This window comes from Haliaeetus leucocephalus, unplaced genomic scaffold (assembly GCF_000737465.1).
Source record: "Haliaeetus leucocephalus isolate CR32 unplaced genomic scaffold, Haliaeetus_leucocephalus-4.0 Scaffold317, whole genome shotgun sequence".
Classification (NCBI taxonomy): domain Eukaryota; kingdom Metazoa; phylum Chordata; class Aves; order Accipitriformes; family Accipitridae; genus Haliaeetus; species Haliaeetus leucocephalus.
Genome location: NW_010972753.1, coordinates 5,707,456 through 5,724,783, shown reverse-complemented (window position 1 = coordinate 5,724,783; position 17,328 = coordinate 5,707,456). Strand labels below are relative to the sequence as shown.

The following is a 17,328-nucleotide window of genomic DNA, read 5'->3' as shown; positions in this document are numbered from 1 at the left end:
GGTTATACCGCTATATGCTTATTGTTAGATCATAGTAGAACAGAGAAAAACTGGATCATTCCATTAAAAATAATTTTTTTTATGATTATCTTTTAGTATTTCAGCAGCGTTTTGTAGTGTTCCTACTGTGCAGTGTTCCGTTTACACTAAAATGTATTTCTGCTTACTTCATATTATTTTCTTACAGCTCACACTTGCTATGGAATTAAACATATTTGGATGATACAGACTAAAAAGGAAGCATCTTTATTTTGTTTTTGTGCAATAATTTCTTGTTCAATGTACGTATTTTTGTCTCCCCTATAATTTTGTACAATTTATCACATGCTGGGTTTGATACTCAGTTTTATTTTTCATTTTTAGACCTTCTGTCTGCTCTAACCTCATAATTTTGAGGTAATTAGAAAGCCAAGTAGAGTGAAGCTTATTGATATGCTGCAGAGCTGTCAATGTAGTTGAAAGTTTATTGCATGTTAGATGTATCGAAGCTTAAAATGCAAGGTACTAGATATATTGTGGTGAGTGTATTAGTATGCTTATAGACAAGCAACACATTTCTGTAGGCTGAAGGAATTATGTGCCATAAGATTTCTGTGCATCACAGAAGATTCTTCATAACTAAAACTTCATTCTTTACCCAGATCAATAAAATACTGTATTTTTTATATACTCTGGAATTTTGTCTAAAACATAAAATCTGATTTTGAGTAATACTTCTAATAGCTCTTCCTTTGAATATATTTTCATATCTGTGCTTTTGTTCTTATTTTTTGTAGATTAAAAATGCACTAGGTATTTGCACAAGTGGATGAATGTAGCTTTGGGTCCTACTTCCCAGGATACCATGCAAAAAGTTAAATATACACAAACAGACTTAAGCCTCCCCGCCCCCCCCCCCTTTTAAATCTCACTGTGTATTTGCAGAATGCTGTTATTAGACCATTGCTATGTATTTATAGGAATTGAGGTGGATTGTAGTTAAAAATGTGCCTTTAATATTTTGGAGGAACTACATGTGAAAAAAGTGTTATACATGATTCTGCAAAGGCACTGATATTAGCTATCATGTTGCACACTGAAAACTGAATTAGAGTAGTGCTATAAAGTATATCTTACAATAGAATTGCGCTCTGAAGAACTGGATAAAATATTTTTAGTTTATGTAAGTTTATCCCATTTCCAAGTTCTGTTGAATGAATGTGGTGATATTTTTGAGCTAAAAGTGATAAATAGGTCAATACAGTATTTTCCTGGTGAAAGATTTTCTGTTTCTTACTTTTTTTTCTAAGTTTATATTGATTTAGTGTATATTGTCAGTATATTTAGTTGTGATATCTACGTAACTAATTTTTAGTTTAACAAAAGAACAAATTCTTTCATTGCAGTTGTTTTAAATTTGAAGAATGGCCTAACCACAAGCCGTGTTTATGTCCCTGTAGAATAAAGTTTGGAAAGAGACCATGTTCACTATTCTGAAGCTAAGTGTGTCTCTCTATCCTCCTAAGAGGCCACTGGGGACACATTCTAATCCAGGCTAAGCAGTGCCATGATGTGGAGAATTCTTGTAGATGGCAACAGTTCATTGTTGTTTAAGCCCAGCTGGCAGCAAAGCACCACAAAGCCACTCGCTCACTCCTCCCAAGTGGGGTGGGGAGAGAAAATACAAAGAAAAGCTCAGGCTTGTGGGTTAAGACAAGGACAAGGAGGGATCACTCACCACTTATGGTCACAGGCCAAAGACAGACTCAACCTGGGGAAAAAACAAAATCAATTTAATTTACTACCAATCGAATGAAGACAATGATAATGAGAAATAAAACCAAACCTTAAAACACCTTCCTTCCACCCCTCCCTCCTCCCCAGCTCAACTCCATTCCCGGTTTTCATTCCCTCCTCCCCCCAGCAGCGCAGGGGGATGGGGGTTGGGGTCAGTTCCTCACACCTTGTCCCTGCTGCTCCTTCCTCCTCAGGGACAGGACTCCTCACTCAGCCCCTGCTCCAGCGTGGGGTCCCTCCCACAGCAGACAGTCCTCCACGAACTTCTCCAACGTGAGTCCTTCCCACAGGCTGCAGTTCTTCACAAACTGCTCCAGCGTGGGTCCCTTCCCCAGGCTGCAGTCCTTCAGGCACAGCCTGCTCCAGCGTGGGCTTTCCCATGGAGCCCCGGCCATCTTGGGGCTCCTCTACTCCTCTCCATGGGCTGAGGGGGCACAGCCCGCCATCTCACCACAGGCTGCAGGGGCATCAACCTCCCCCAGCACACCTCCTCCCCTCCTTCTGCACTGACCTCTGTGTCTGCACAGGGGTTTCACATCCCAATCTCCTCCCCAACTCCAGGTTTCCCCTCTTAAATCTGCTCTCCACAGGTGTTACCACTGTCGCTGATGGGCTCGGCCTGGGCCAGAGGCGGGTCCCGCTTGGAGCCGGGGAAGCTTCTAGCAGCTTCTCACAGGAGCCACACCTGCGGCCCCTCCCCTGCTACCAAAAACCCACCGCACAAACCCAAAATACAGGTGCATCCGAGATTAAAATCCAGTCTGGCTTTAAGTTTTAAAAAATTGGTGGATGACTTTGTAGTGAGGCATTCAATAGCTTTCTCAGTTTTTGAATCAAAAAAGGATCCAAGAATAAATTCCCTTTTTCACAAAATGGTTGGGAAAAGCAAATAAGATGCTAAAGGATTAAAACTATGACAGAAATATGGTAGCTATTGTGAGATTTGTCTCTTAGGGAGGATTTTTTTTTTTCTGAAATGGTTGTCCCGCCTGTACTCTGAATTAATTTTTCTGTTCTTGCTATCCTCTGCTGCAATTTACTTATATGCTTGTTGAAAAACATGTTGAGTCAGTGCCTGCCACTTGGCAAAACTCGTGTTAATTTTTTGTTTCTTTTCTTACTTCAACTGGTGTACTAGGTTTTAGGATGATATCATTACTTATCAAGGAGTACAATCTCTTCTTGACAGCAAACAGGATTTGAAATAGAGATTAGCACTTAGAAATTTCACGGCCTCCTCTGGTGAAGTTATGATAAATTACAGTTTGACAAATTATATCTGCTAAAATCTAGTATCTTAGTCTGTCTAAATAACTATAAAACTAGACAGGAAATCTGTCTAGAAATATCCAGATCACCACAGATTTGTAGACTAAACATAGGTGTGCATCAAATTGCATTCATTCCACTTGAAGTAACACAAATTATCAAATGACTTTATACTGTCTGAGCTTAAAAAATTACTCAGTTGTCATGCTGATGTCAAACAAATATGCATGTAATACAACAGCTAAGTAGCCTTGACAGCCTTGTGTTCATGAACATTATGTCATACTTACCTGCTCACATTTCTAAATCCATATTTAGCTCAAGTTCAATGTAAAAAATCAGTGAGTACATGTGACGCCTACATTGCACATGAATGCTGATAGAACACAGATATACTTTAATGTTTTTTTCAGCACCAGAATTGCTGGAGCCTTTAGTGTTGTTTCCCAATCTACGATTTAGATCTTCCCCAAGGATACATAGACTTTGTATTTAAAAATTGTATTTTATCATGTCACTGATAGAGATCTTGTAATTTATTACATTCATTTAAAAAAAAAAACAAAAAACAAAAAAACCAAACCAAATAAAACACAAACCCCCACCACCCCACACTTGAGTGTTATTAGGGTATAAGGTCTTGAACGCAATCTCCAAAGGTTTCAAGTCATAAAAACTAATAATTAAATTCATCACACTGTGCAGTGGCCAGGAACTATTTTGTGATTTCTAAAACCAAACAAGTTTTCTACTGTAGTGTTAATGACGAATAAGAAAACAATCTTTGATTAAAACAAATCAGGGACTTATTTTTGATTTTTTTTTTTTTTTTAATTGTGCATGTTTCAGGCATAGTACTTTCAAAGAAGTATTTTTGCTTAATTTTTTACCAGATGAATTCTAGTTACTACTTCTCAGGAGAAAAAGATAAAAAGGAGTCCCACCTGCCAAACGTACAGTGCAAGTTCTGTAGCTAATGTATCTGCAAACTTACCTTGATTGGTACATGAAAAATACATAGTGTGTCTTTGTTATATTTGGATTTAATGGTTAAGATTTGTTTTCTTCCTAATAGTGCTGCATTTGACTATTTGTACTTGTGCAGGGTTTGTGAGCGTGAAGCTGCGCTGGAATCAGCCCTAAGAATGTTGCAGCAATTCTACCTGGATCTCGAAAAGTTCCTTGCTTGGCTTACAGAAGCTGAAACAACTGCGAATGTCCTGCAGGATGCTACACACAAAGAAAAGATACTAGAGGATGCCAAAATGGTTCGCGAGCTCATGAAACAGTGGCAGGTAAGTCAAGCACTTCAGTTTAGAGACATGTCAGGTGGCCAAAGTGGTGGTTTTTTTCCAGTGTGCAGCTACTCAACAAAACTGAAGTTGTTTTGAAAAAGAGAACTGCTTCTACTGCTAACCTTTAAGTGTTGCTTTGGAAATTGTTATAGGGATCTAACATGAGTCACATCATGATTCTGTCTGACATCTTTGAGCATATAACACATTTGGAAAATGTGTCTTGAAGCAGAGTTTTAAAATGTACAGAAAAACTTTGCTGAAATGGGTGGTTAGATTTTTTTTTTTTTTTTTTAAATCACATAAAAATGAATTACTCTGCCAAGCTACGGTCTTGAATTGAGCACTTGACAGACATGAGAGTTTATTAAGCATTTCTGATATTTATAGAAGTTATATAAATTGCATCAAGTTTATTCTCTGTAGCTTAACTGAATTAGTTTTCCTCCGTTACTTTCAAACACATGAAAAATATTAATTTCGTATTTGGCTGATTATTGTCAACATGCTCTGCTGCGATAATAAAAAGAGATAATGATTAAAATTTTCATAGTTAATGGCTGGACAGTTTTCAGACAGTTGTTTTCCTCTGGAAACAAAAAAAAAAATCTTAAAAAAGAGAGAGAATGTTGTATTTGGTGTTCCGGAGAATCTTGAGGGGAAAGAAAAATAATTAGTTGAAATGGTGCTGTTGAAAAATGTTATACTTTCATTTTCTTTTCTTCACTACAGTTACTGAGGAGTATGCAGATATGTCTGTGTGAGGTCTTAGATTTCCTAAATATGAATTAGTTGACTGTTTGGAAGGCAGGGCCCTTTCTTCCAATATTCCCTGAGAGTGCCTGACTCTTATGTTGACAGAAAGTTTAAAACTGGACGTTCCAGGCACTGAAGGCTCTATGCCTTAATTTAATTATGAAAAACATACTGTGGAAAACTTTAGCTGTAAGTGAATATGTTGAGTAAGTACATTGGATGGAAATACTGCTACCTTCTTTTGGCACTACTGTATTAATACATGGTTTTAACTGCTTGACTGAACTGCTGCTAAATTCCATTACATGATACTCTGAAATCTACAGACGTTGCACTAGACAAAAGTGAAGTCTGAACCACATTTTTAATAGTGATCTGTCTTTATGCTAATTTCATTTTCTAGTAATATCCCTTAAGTCCTCACATGTTTCTGAATTCAGTTGCATGATCCTGGAGAGCAGATTTGAATGGAAGATAGTTCTAGACTGAGTGGTTAATTTTCAATATAGGCTATCTTTTTATATATTATTTAGATTAGGGTTTTGGTTGTAATGGTGCTAAAACAATTGAATTATCAAGTATTTGCAGAAGTTATTTTTGATGTGATCATTGAAAAATGGATTATTTGGCAAACTAGAGATACCTAAAAATTTAGGTCAAATACTTCATTTTTAACTGTAATGGAGCTTTGTAGACCCAGTTATCTTTTCAACTAGTATCTTGGGTTTTTTTGATCTCCACAAAAAAACCATCCAGAGCTATAGACGAAAGGAAAAATAAATGCATACAAATCCTTCCCTCCATAAATAATGAAGTACATAAAAATATCCATCATGTGAACAATTGCTTTGAACTGTAAGCTTTCTTCTAAATAGTTTTCTGCACTTCAACTGAGGCATAAGATTAAATTTTCAGTTCTTCTTTCCATGTTTTTGGTATTTAAGTACCAGATCTTCTAAGGCAGTAAAAACTGTTGTAGAGTCTCTATTTGTTTCAATTCCAAAAAGCAAACACTGTTCTGCTCGCTAATCTTGGCTGTACAAGATAAATTATTCTTAAATCTTAAGAAGAAACATTAGTATGCAGAGGCAAAAATGTGGTTGTTGCATTGTCTTTTGCTCCCCAAAGGTTCATACATACCTGTCCACCAACAGCAAAATAATTTTAGACTTTAGTTCTAGTTGATGGCTGCAGGAGGAAATATTTTGATAGTGTGGTTTGTTGTGGGCTTTCTTCATTTGCATCTGCATGCTGATCTGTCTCTACGTAGACTGACTTGGTTTTCTTCCTGGGCCTATCACTGTGTCAGCCTCTCTATACCATTTTTAAGCCTCCAAAAGAAATCTTATAATATAACAAGCACAAGTGGATTTTCAAATGCCTTTGTCCTGAAAGGACTCTGGTGGATATCCTTCTAAAAGCTGGTAGAACCATATTTTTTTTCTGGTTTTTTTTTTTTCTTCTTCCTCAATTAGAAGAAAAGTTCCTTATTTCTACTGGAATAAGGAAACTTATGTTTAAATAAACAGAATGTGGCTGTTTTTAGAAATTATAATTGGAAAAGACCTTTTTTTTTTCTGTAATTTTTTAAAGAACTGCAGTAAAGTAGCCATTCAAGATTTGCATCTTCTTCCATTTCATTAAATTATCACGGATTTGAGACATAGTCATTAACTACAATTAATTTAAAAGGATGTATCTTTTTACTAGTGTGTTCTTAGTAATTAGGGCATCATTTTTAATAATTTCTCCTATTAGAATAGGAATTTCATTAACAGCAAATGTTTTAAATTCAAGGAACTTAACTGCAAAATATTTGAACCAAGCCGTGCATTTGTTTACTCAGTAATACAATGTGTGAACATGTGTGAAACTGTTGTAGTGACTGCAGGTTTTTCTGGAGACTTTGCATTATTCTCAAATGATAAACAGTGCTTTTGTAGCAATTCACCATTACTGGAGGGACCTATGTGCAGTCAAAAACACAAACTTACATAAACTTCTGTTTCTCTGCTAGTACCTGATAGATTTTTCTGATGATGTGTATGTGAGTTTCATATAAAGTGATTGGACAATGCCAGTAAAAGTCAGTTGGAAACAAAGTATGGGAATAAATTAGTGGAGGCTATGGCTACAGATACACTAGCAAGTCAAATAAGTCCTTCATCCTTCTCTGGCACTGAGGCCACCTATAAGCAAAAAGTCACTTTATGAACTGCTCTACAGTTCATGAAGTCAAATATTATGCTATGGTTGTTCTTAGATAAAACTTTTTATTAACAAAATAATTTACATGACATAAGGAAATTATTCAAAAATAAAAAAAGTTAATAGTCTGAGAGTTCTTAGCTGTAAAATTAATTAAGTCATTAAGATGGGTAGTATTTGCAATAGTCATAACACAATGCTCCATATCAATGGTATTCATTGTAAAAGCTTTCTGTCCAAATAAATAGTGTCCTGGTAGTGGTGCAAATATTGCCCATCTGTGTTGCTACAAAACTGGATAATGGAGCAAATATTAAGGACTTTTACTTCTTAAAGCACAATTTTGTCAATAAAACTATTTTACTGATGTCAGCTGAATGGTCAGGAAAGAGAGTATGGCTTTTCATCTGTTCCTCAGTTATTGCTGCATTGATTCTCCTAGTCTTCATACCCTGCTTGCAAGAGTTCTCCCTCACAATTCACTTTGATGCATAGGGATGAAAAGTAAGAACATGACAAAAATGTGGCTGCTTGTGCACAGCTTATGCACACAAAAGATTCAAAGAAAAAGGAGCTTTAAGTCACTGAAATCTCAGAAATATGCATTTATGTACTTTGTGGAAAGTGGTTATTGCTCACTAGTCCATATCATCAGCCCCATAAACCACAAATAATGATAAGCGTTTTTTTTTTTTTTTTTTTTTTACTCAGTACTGTGGGCCAGAAATGCTCTTACCCTATAAAACACATCAGGCAATGACTTGTATCCGAAGAAATTTGCTATGTAAATTGTATGTGTATAAGAACAGACACATTCAAATACAGTCTATGTCCTTAATATGTTTTTTAACATCCAGTATATGTAGTATAACCATAAGCCATAGCATAGAAAGGAACCTAAATGCTTTCAGCCAGGATTACAGTTTTCCAATTCTTTTTTTTTTTTTCCTCTCATCAGCCAAGCTGAATCCACATCCTAGGAAGTAAAACAAAATGGTAGCTTCTGATTAAAGATCACTGTCTCACAAGTCTTTTGAAAGAAACTTCGACTACCTAGGTTATAGAATTCATAGATATTATGGTTACATACAACATATGGACTTAGATCTGCAGGGCTTGTCTTGTTCTTTATGCAGTTGCATGGACTTGGATAATGTGAAAATAGTCACTAGGAGTCCTGAAATGTTAAGATTCTGTTTTAATCTGCTATTTTTAGGCAATAGGTAGAAAGCAATGTTTTGATAAAAAATTCTTTATACAAATAATGAAAAAACCCTGAATTTCTGAGTTCACTAGTAGCTTTATCTCCTTGTCACTAAAAATGTTTATCTCGCCTTTAGTGATCCAGCAGTTTTCTGCTTTACACTCTCAAGCTTTAATTTATTTTTTTAAACAACTAGGAAAATAACGTCTTGCTGTGCAGAAAGTGTTCTATATAGCAGAAGTTGCTTGTCTAGGAAAATCTCACTTTTTTTTTAGGTGTTTCTTTTGCTTTTCATGTTCAGAAACCATTAGCTCAAGTGTCACTAATAAAGATTAATCTTCCCCTAGTACTTATCAGTTCATTCGGTAGCAGAAGGAGAAGGGTGAGACTTACATAACTGCACATTCTAATTACCTGATGATGTAATTATATTAAATTGTTGCATTATAAACACGCTGTTTGTTTACATAAGCATGTATTTGCATGCATCATTTGTCTGAACTGACAGCAGTATAATAGTTGAGGTGATTCACACAGTTAGAATACTTTCTGGAGAATTTTCAAGGATATAAACCAGTTACTCCAAGGAGTCATTTAATTATGTGCTGCTTTTTATTTTCTAGTTGAAGTACACCATGTGTCCCCATGAGGTCTGGTTTGATAAGTAACCATATGAGGGAGATGAAAATAATTAATTTTACTTTCTGCTTTCATACTTCTAGTGATATGAACTCTCAACTGTGTTAATTACTCCTCTGGTTTGTCTTTTTAGCAATAATTGTATGTGACATTTTATACAGCTTATGTAATATTAGACATAATTTTGAAGCTAGTGTGGATTTATCTTGGTATTTTATGAATGTAATCATTTAATATTAAGCTTGTAGATGAATTTAATCACAAGTTTTTTTCACTGAAATTTGACAAAGAATACTGCATGTGACACCTAGTTAAACAATAACTGGAGAATGCTTTATACTCTATACACAGGTTACCAAATGTATCTGAAATAATCTGTGGTGACTGATGAATTATTGGTAGTGTAGACTGACTAAAAGTATGACAGCATATGATAAATGAAGTGAAGTTAATAACTTTGGCATGAAATACATAGCAAATTTATTTTTATTACCACCTTCATGCTCACTTAGACTATAACCTAAGTAGTTTCACTTTAGGAGTTTCACTGCTAATAATATGAAAAATTTGCAGTGCCTGAAGTTATACCTAAAAATTTATAGTATGGGCAGTACCCATATTTTCTCACAGTGTTGTTTTTATATAAAATAAGGGACATGTGCTTTTGTGCAGAGTGGGAACTGTTACGCAGTTCTGGATTGAGACCACCTACAGGCTATGGTCCTTCTGATTAGGTCTGTTCACACTGGGTTCCTAGTTTGCTGGTAAGATCATATATTTTGGTAAAAGAATAGTGTTTTGTGTTAATAGCTGTATTTTTATTTGAGTGGATGGTATGGAGGGGAAAGAAGCAGTTTCCAACATAAAAAGGTAGCTTCTGGTAACTGACAGCATATCTGTGCATAGCATGTATAAAAGTGCCTGAAGAGCAGGACAAAGACGATATCTATGTTCAATCAGGTTCTGTGGTATATTTTTATTTTTATTTCATAAACCATACATTGACATGATAGATGCAATAATCCAATAGCACAAAAGGCCAAAGACACTTTTTAACATAGTTTAATGTCATACTACTCAACTACATTATGATTAATGTGCTGCTCTAGAAGGCACAAAGGTAAGGACATTGTTGGTTCAAAGAGTATATAATCTACAGTCCTATAAAAATGGGTAAAACGAGTGAAATCAGTGAGGATTATTATGCACATAGATATAAAGGTATATTTGTATTTGAAGCTGTAAGTCCTAAAGGACATGCAAATGAGTAACTCTTTCAAATGCATTCTAAGGATCAAGTCTGAAAATAAGTTTCATTATTTTTGTTTTATATTACTGTAGTTTGTCATCTGGATTAAGCTTGCTGGTTTGTGGTTTATTTTTCCTTCTCAGAGAAGTAACAGTTTTATTAAAAACCTGCTTAACAGCCCAGCATGTGGTCAAGAATTACCTTATAATATTGATATACTAGTATTCCTGCTATCTCTTGAGACTGTGATTTTGCTCCATAGAAATAACAACGGCAATTTCGGTGTCACTTCCACATGATGATGTGCTTTGATGTAGGTAAGGAGATGAAAGAGGGGAACAGGAGGCTTTCAGTGCAGGGAAAGAATAACACAGAAAGAAGAGGAGAAAAGCTAGGAAATGGAGCAGCTGTGTAGACTCAAGTTACTGCATAGTGTTACATTAGTGGAAAGCTGAATACTTTCACAGGAAGGTTTAGATGCTGATTCTCAATGGGGAAGGCAATGCAACGGCTGTTCTTCTTAGCTGGATATCAAACAGAAGTGGTCAGGAAGTCAGCAATGAAACAGATATGTAGATTTTGCTACTTTTTTGTCAAACATTTTGGTTTAATTAGTTTAGTTTGGATAATCTTTATGATAAAAACAGAAAATGTATTGATGCTGCAGCTTATCTAGGAGTGGATACATTAATGATGTATTCTGCTTCTGCAATTCCTGTTTCTGAACTCAGAACAAAAACCTAATCAATGCTAATTTTCTTTTAGAAAGTAAAAGGCTTATTTCATTAAGTGATGTAGTACTTTGTTACTAGAGTGAGATGTAAGCATTCTTAAAACTTACTCCCAGGAAAATAAACAGCTCTTAATTGTCAGAAATCCCACATATAAAGTGGGTGTTTGCAAACAAGAAGATAGATAAATTTCTTCCTTTAATTTCTCATTTGCGTATGTTCTTATAATCAAGGTAGAAGAAAAATCCCATTTGTCAAATGTGCTAAATAACATAGTATATGGTCATTTGCTTGACGTATGTTTTTTGTCTTCAAAAGTTTACTGAGCGCACCAGAAGGATGGTCCTGTTTTCACTTGCAGATCAGTATTCAAACCCTACCAGCTTTAAACACAGATTTTTCAAACACAGATTAGATGGGAAAAGCTTTTGTACCATTAAGCGTGAGGTTGTGTTGTATTAAGTAAGACTGTTAGAGGAGAGCACGAAAAATCACAAATAGAAATGGGGTAGAATGGATAAGATGGTTTGCCATTATTCTTGAATAGGTTCCAATTACTACATGTTTTCCTGACATTATTATTTCTCTAGGATGCCTCATCCCTGTTTGTGTAGGCTTTTCTAAAACATGCTCTCCCACATCCAAAGAAGTGGATGGATGGACTCTCTCATGGTCTTACTAAGCATATGTCATGTTTCACTGTAGCCCACCAACTTGAAGTGACAGGAATGAGACTGAGTGGTTACCAAAACTTTGAAGACTTCTGGCATTTGATCTTCCTGTGATCGTCAGTATTTACTGGTACAGTCTAATCTGCCGTTTAGTTCTTCCAGTTACTTTGTATAGCAGATTTATTTGAAAAGTGAATAATCAATAAAAACTGTTTGTGAAAATCCAGCGGTAGCTTTTACTATATTCTTCTGATGAGCTTGAAAGGGTATCTGTGCCTTTTGCAGTTATACCTCATACCAGACTATTCAAAACACATGGCTGAAGCCCACATAATTTTTTGTTTGTCAGACCAGAAGTGTATTTTCCCAAGGCAGGTAAAAGAAAAATGCTTGTATTGTGATTATTAACATGTTAATATAAATAGGATAAATTATATAGTGCATAACTGAGGAAAAGTATTAATTTTGGCTTAGGACAGATATCTTACTGAATATGTAAGAAGGCAATGTTGACCTACAAAGAATACAAATAAGGAATAAAATAGAATTACAAATGCTTTTCAGAGACAAGTTCTACTTGTTCTGTGGAAGGTTCTTAGACTGTACTGAGAAAAATAGCTGTCTTCTACGAAATGCTGCAAACTTTGCCTTTTTGTGAGCAAATAGCTGCCATAGCACAGGTTTTCTGCATGTGAATTTGCACAATTTCACAATACTAGCCATTCTGTATTATGTACTGTGCAGTGGTTGTATACTGTAGCATAGCAAATCTCACTACCTAAACTGACAGCATGTTTGACAAGAATAACTTTGTCTATATCGTCACCAAGCGAGTGCCCCATTTCATTTTCTGTCAGAAGTTTAAGCTTTCTTTCTTTCAACTGCTGACAAGAAATTCAATTTCTTCTGTCAGTACAAAGTTCCACATATGCATTTATCCTTTTGTGCACATTTTTCATTTGAGTCATTTATTTTCACTGGATACCATTTCATTTTGTGTGTTTTCTCCTGGGTGCCTGATTCCAGTTTATTGATAGTCACCACAGAAGCTGCCATTTCTCCAACATATGAAATGCAAATTTATTTTTTTTTTTTAACTAGAGTGATTAGTAGTACAGAATTATTATCTCAGTCTGTTTTCTAATGATTCCAGTAGGTTCCTCACCTCACTGAAAATAATAACAACTTTCTGGAGGAGGGCCTTTGTCCTCCTTTGTGGCAGTGCTGTAATTATGTTAGAAGATTCTAAACTGATGTTCAGGATTTTTCTTTCCGGTAAAATGCATGTTGTTTGGGAATTCTGGAAAGTCAGCCTTGACTTATGGTTACTTATCATAGTTTTGCCACGTTTTGTCTCAGTATAGTTAACTAGATTTGGGCTTATCTTCTCTGAAATTGTTAGTATAATAATTACATTTTCAGAGGTTGAATATAGTAATGAAAATATATAGCTACTTAAATGTGCAGTAGTACTCTTTCTAGGTTTATCATTTCTATTTTTGTGTTGTCAGTTCCCTGATTTTATGTATACCTTTCTGGGGAGGGCAGGAATCATCTCATGTTATGATACCTACCAAGTACCCTAAAATAGCAGCATTGAGCTGCTTAGGATAAGATTGAATAATGTTATTTAGAGCCTATGACACTGGAAATCAGATGTAGGCTCACATAAATTTCATTACAGAGGTTCTTCTGTTATATGTATTATATTTTTATATATATATTCTATTATGCTTCATATCTATTCTCATCTGGGTTATACAGTTTCAGATACCCTGTTCACCTTGTGGTCTATATATATTTTTTTTTTTTTTTTTTCCCCAAATAACCTTGTCATCTGTGGGTTTCCTGTAGGTGAGGCTAGGAGGATGTGCCCTTAAACATTGGTACAAGCAGCCACAAGCTCTGCTGTTTGTATCCAGGTATCAGTTGTTATCTACTAAGTTAACCAGATTATAGAAATACAGTAATGTCACCTCTTCAGTGTTTTGTCTGCCTCTACATTTTTTTTTTTTTCTAGAGGCCATGTAACCAGTCTGTTGTGTATCTGCCACCTGTCCTTACTGGAATACTGTAGGTAGTAGGGTTGAAGAGTCAGCTTCTGACACCGATTTTTAGGTGTCAGCAGTATAAGTGTGAGGTAAGTGTTTAAGCTCCGACTGAGATCGGCAGAGTCGGTGGAATCTAGAAAGCTATTTGGCTGGCCAAATGTAGTTATCCCATTGTCTTCACCTCACTAGCAATGCAACAGCAGCTTGTGTTTGTACCTCCTCACACCATGAAGAAATGCCCAAGAGTTACTGCAGAGGTTTGTGCCACCCAGCTCAGCTTGGTTGCAATATTTGTTCTTCCTAGTTCTGCACAGACAATGGTAAAAGAGAAGCACTTCCAGAGGGCAGTTTAGCCCAGCTGAGCTGGGGCTATTTGCCTTCTGGAGAAGCATATGTCTCTCCTCTGACTTAGAGAGAACCTAGGAGGAGTAGCTAAATAACTAACTGGCTACAATAGGTGCCTATACTTGGTGTGATTGTGTGTGTACATATATATATAGATATAAAAATAAAAAGATGTGCGCACTCTCTCTCTCTCATGTAAATGTTAACGGTGTTTATCTTTTTTTTCTTTTTTACTGCTTCATTTGATTGTCTTTTACCTAAACCAGGTTGAAGAGCTTATAGTTTCATGTAGGTCCTACCACTCAGTATATTTCTAAATTGTGCAATTCCCCATGAGGCAACAGAAAAGAACCAAAATGTAAACTCAGACTACTGAGATGACTTTTCCCCCAAATGATGACCACAAATTTAGTCATAGGTAACTATGAAGGCATGTGAAGATATGCCTACAAAGTTTCCTCTGCCAGATCACTCCAGGTTTTAAGCTGTGTCTTGAGCTGATCCACCTGCCCACATGAATGTGCCATAAGCGTTGAGGCAGTGACATTTGTTTGGTTTTAGTCTGCCTTGCTAAGAAATGTTGTTCTGGCTTGTCTTACCTCTTCGTTGTCACCAGGTAGGAAAGGTGTTAATGCTTTCTGTTCTTCATGTGTTTCTTTTCCATAGAAAATTTCCTTGAATCCGAATATTTGTACACTTAGGGAAAGGATTTAGGCTCCTTTATGCCACTTCTTGGGGTGGTGGCTTTCTCACTGTTGCAGAAGGTTTCCACTGCTTCAATTCGACTGGTGTAGTTGTCAGGACACCTGAACGGGCACAGCTATGAACCTGGTCCGTGGCTACCATAATCAGTCAGATTTTTGCCCGTGAATTCTTTGTGCAATTCTGCTGTGTGCAGGACTGCTGCTGCTTCTGAGGGGAGGGAAGGGAGCGGGGTGAAAAGAACCCACACCAGAGTGTGAAAATCCATTTGCCTTCTGTTTCTGCAGCCTATTAGCTATCTTTGGTAGCGGTCAATAACTGAGCCCAGGGAAATGATTTTTCTTAGTACTAAAAAATGAGGCAGAAAAGGCCTCAAGAAGGAAAGCAATAAGTTTATCTGCTATCCTGTGCATACAAAAGGCAGATCTCTTTATTTTTGAGTATGTGAAAGGGACACGATGCTAATTTTCTTCAGGCTTGTGGAATCCTTGTTCTTTCCTCTCTCTCTTTCTCTCTGCCTTTACTGTCTCTTGTCACATTTCTATTAGATGCTTTGGTCATTAGGACAGGGAGGAGTCTTTTTAGGGTTTTGATATGTTTTGGAAGTTATTTATGCCAAGCTATTCTCAGACTCTGGTTTAGCAGTTTACCTGCAAGTGCGGGAGATTTGTGTTTTAGATATGCTAATCTAGGGCCCTTTGTGATCTGAATTTGGATTGAACTGGCTGCAATAATACAGTAGGGTTTTGCATGAGTCCTTTTGTGTGGAATAACTCTGCTGAATCAGAATAGGGCTGGAAGAGGCTGGAGGAATGGCAGGAGAGATCTGAAACTTAACTGTCCGTTTTTGCCTCGCTAAATTAGAAGCTTTCAGCTGACCAGATTACTGCATCTAAACCAGAAGACTGTTTATGAATAAATATAGCAGAGAAAAGAATACATTGCTTATCAGCTGGTTGTTTAGGTTGTTTTTAGTATGATATACTAATAGTCACCAGAAGTGTTGGTATGTGAGTGAAAACATCCGGACTCTTGATTTAAAATAAATGTCTTCAATTCTGTACTGTCTATATAGTTGAAAAGATAATGCAAAATCAAAAGAGGCCATGAGCACCAAGCAGCATGCACATTAATCAGTTCAGAAGATGAACATATTTATTTTCTTGTGCCTTTCTTACTTTGCATATTTTCTTCATCTTAGAAGTCTCTATAGCTTATAGAAACTTGATTGACAAATTTGTATCAGTCAAAAAGATCTTCTATCAGGTTACACTGAATAATTTGTTATGAAATAACTGAATTAACCCTCAAAAGAGACCATGAGACTTTTTTTTAATGCCAGAATTTTAATTTCTTGTATCTGAATCAGATATTACAGATTTTTAGTGGAACATTGCCAATGGAGCAAATATGAGAGTTAACTAGTAACTAAGGAGATTAAAGATATAAATTATATCCTCTCCAGAAATACCATATATTGTCTGCTACATTAAACCTGCTTAATTTTAATTTCTACCTTATGCTGCTGGGTTGGACACAATTTTAATGACTGTTTTTCTGAAACTACTTCATAGTTCAGCAAAAAAGAAGAGCAAGACACACTTCCTAGAGGACTTAGTACAAAACCCAGAAGATTGAGTCACTAAATTTCATTGTTGAACTTCAAAGGTCTTTTGCTGGGGAAGGCTTACAGTTGTCCTGCTATTTTTTGTACTGTTTATATCAAAGTGTATTTCACTGATCTATAAATGAAGTGGCAAATCCTTTCTTCCCATAAACTGGAAGCCTGCTGGAAGCTGCCAGATCAAAGCTATGAAATAAACCTGTTCTCACTTACATTACACCAATTACAGACACAACAGTACATTAACCTCAACAGATCAACTCTTCTTTTTAACTGTGGTATTGTAATTCCATACCTCATGAGTAAGAAATGCAACAGTGTTTAAATGCCAGCTGGTTGATTGGCTTTAAAAAATAAAAACGGCCATTGTATTTTAGCCTTCAATTTGTGGGACATGGAATACTATGGAGGGTTAGAACCCCCTGAAAAACAGTGCCAAGAAATGTGATTTCTGCAACGGGAGCTATTACATGACAGCTTGTTATTTCATTTTCTTGCGTTTCCTGTTAGACATCTAACCTACAAGTTTTATATCCAGGTGTTGCTGGGCTGCATGCTGCCTCAGGTAAAAACAAGATGATTACCCAGTTTTAATCCAGCTCTGTGGTGAGGGCATGAAAGAAGAAAGGCCTCATGCTCTCCTTAGAGCAAACTTGCAGCTGCAGTTACATTTCCACAGCTATGGGATTCCTTGCATTAAGCTTAATGCTGGGAGATTCAAGTCCTGTTCATCATAGAATCACAGAATGGTTTGGGCTGGAGGGAACCTTAAATGTCATCTAGTTCCAACCCCCCTGCCATGGGCAGG

The 17,328-nt window shown here is 36.3% G+C and overlaps 1 protein-coding gene across 4 annotated transcripts in view; it reads left to right on the top strand.

The window, feature by feature from the left end:
* Window positions 1-17,328, top strand: part of DMD (dystrophin) — a 1,006,632-nt gene that overhangs the window by 744,886 nt on the left and 244,418 nt on the right. For all 4 annotated transcript variants that reach the window (XM_010571327.1, XM_010571330.1, XM_010571329.1 and 1 more), the window contains one exon: window positions 4,151-4,340. In XM_010571327.1, coding sequence (XP_010569629.1) covers window positions 4,151-4,340 — 190 coding nt within the window. The remainder of the gene's footprint in view (window positions 1-4,150; window positions 4,341-17,328) is intronic.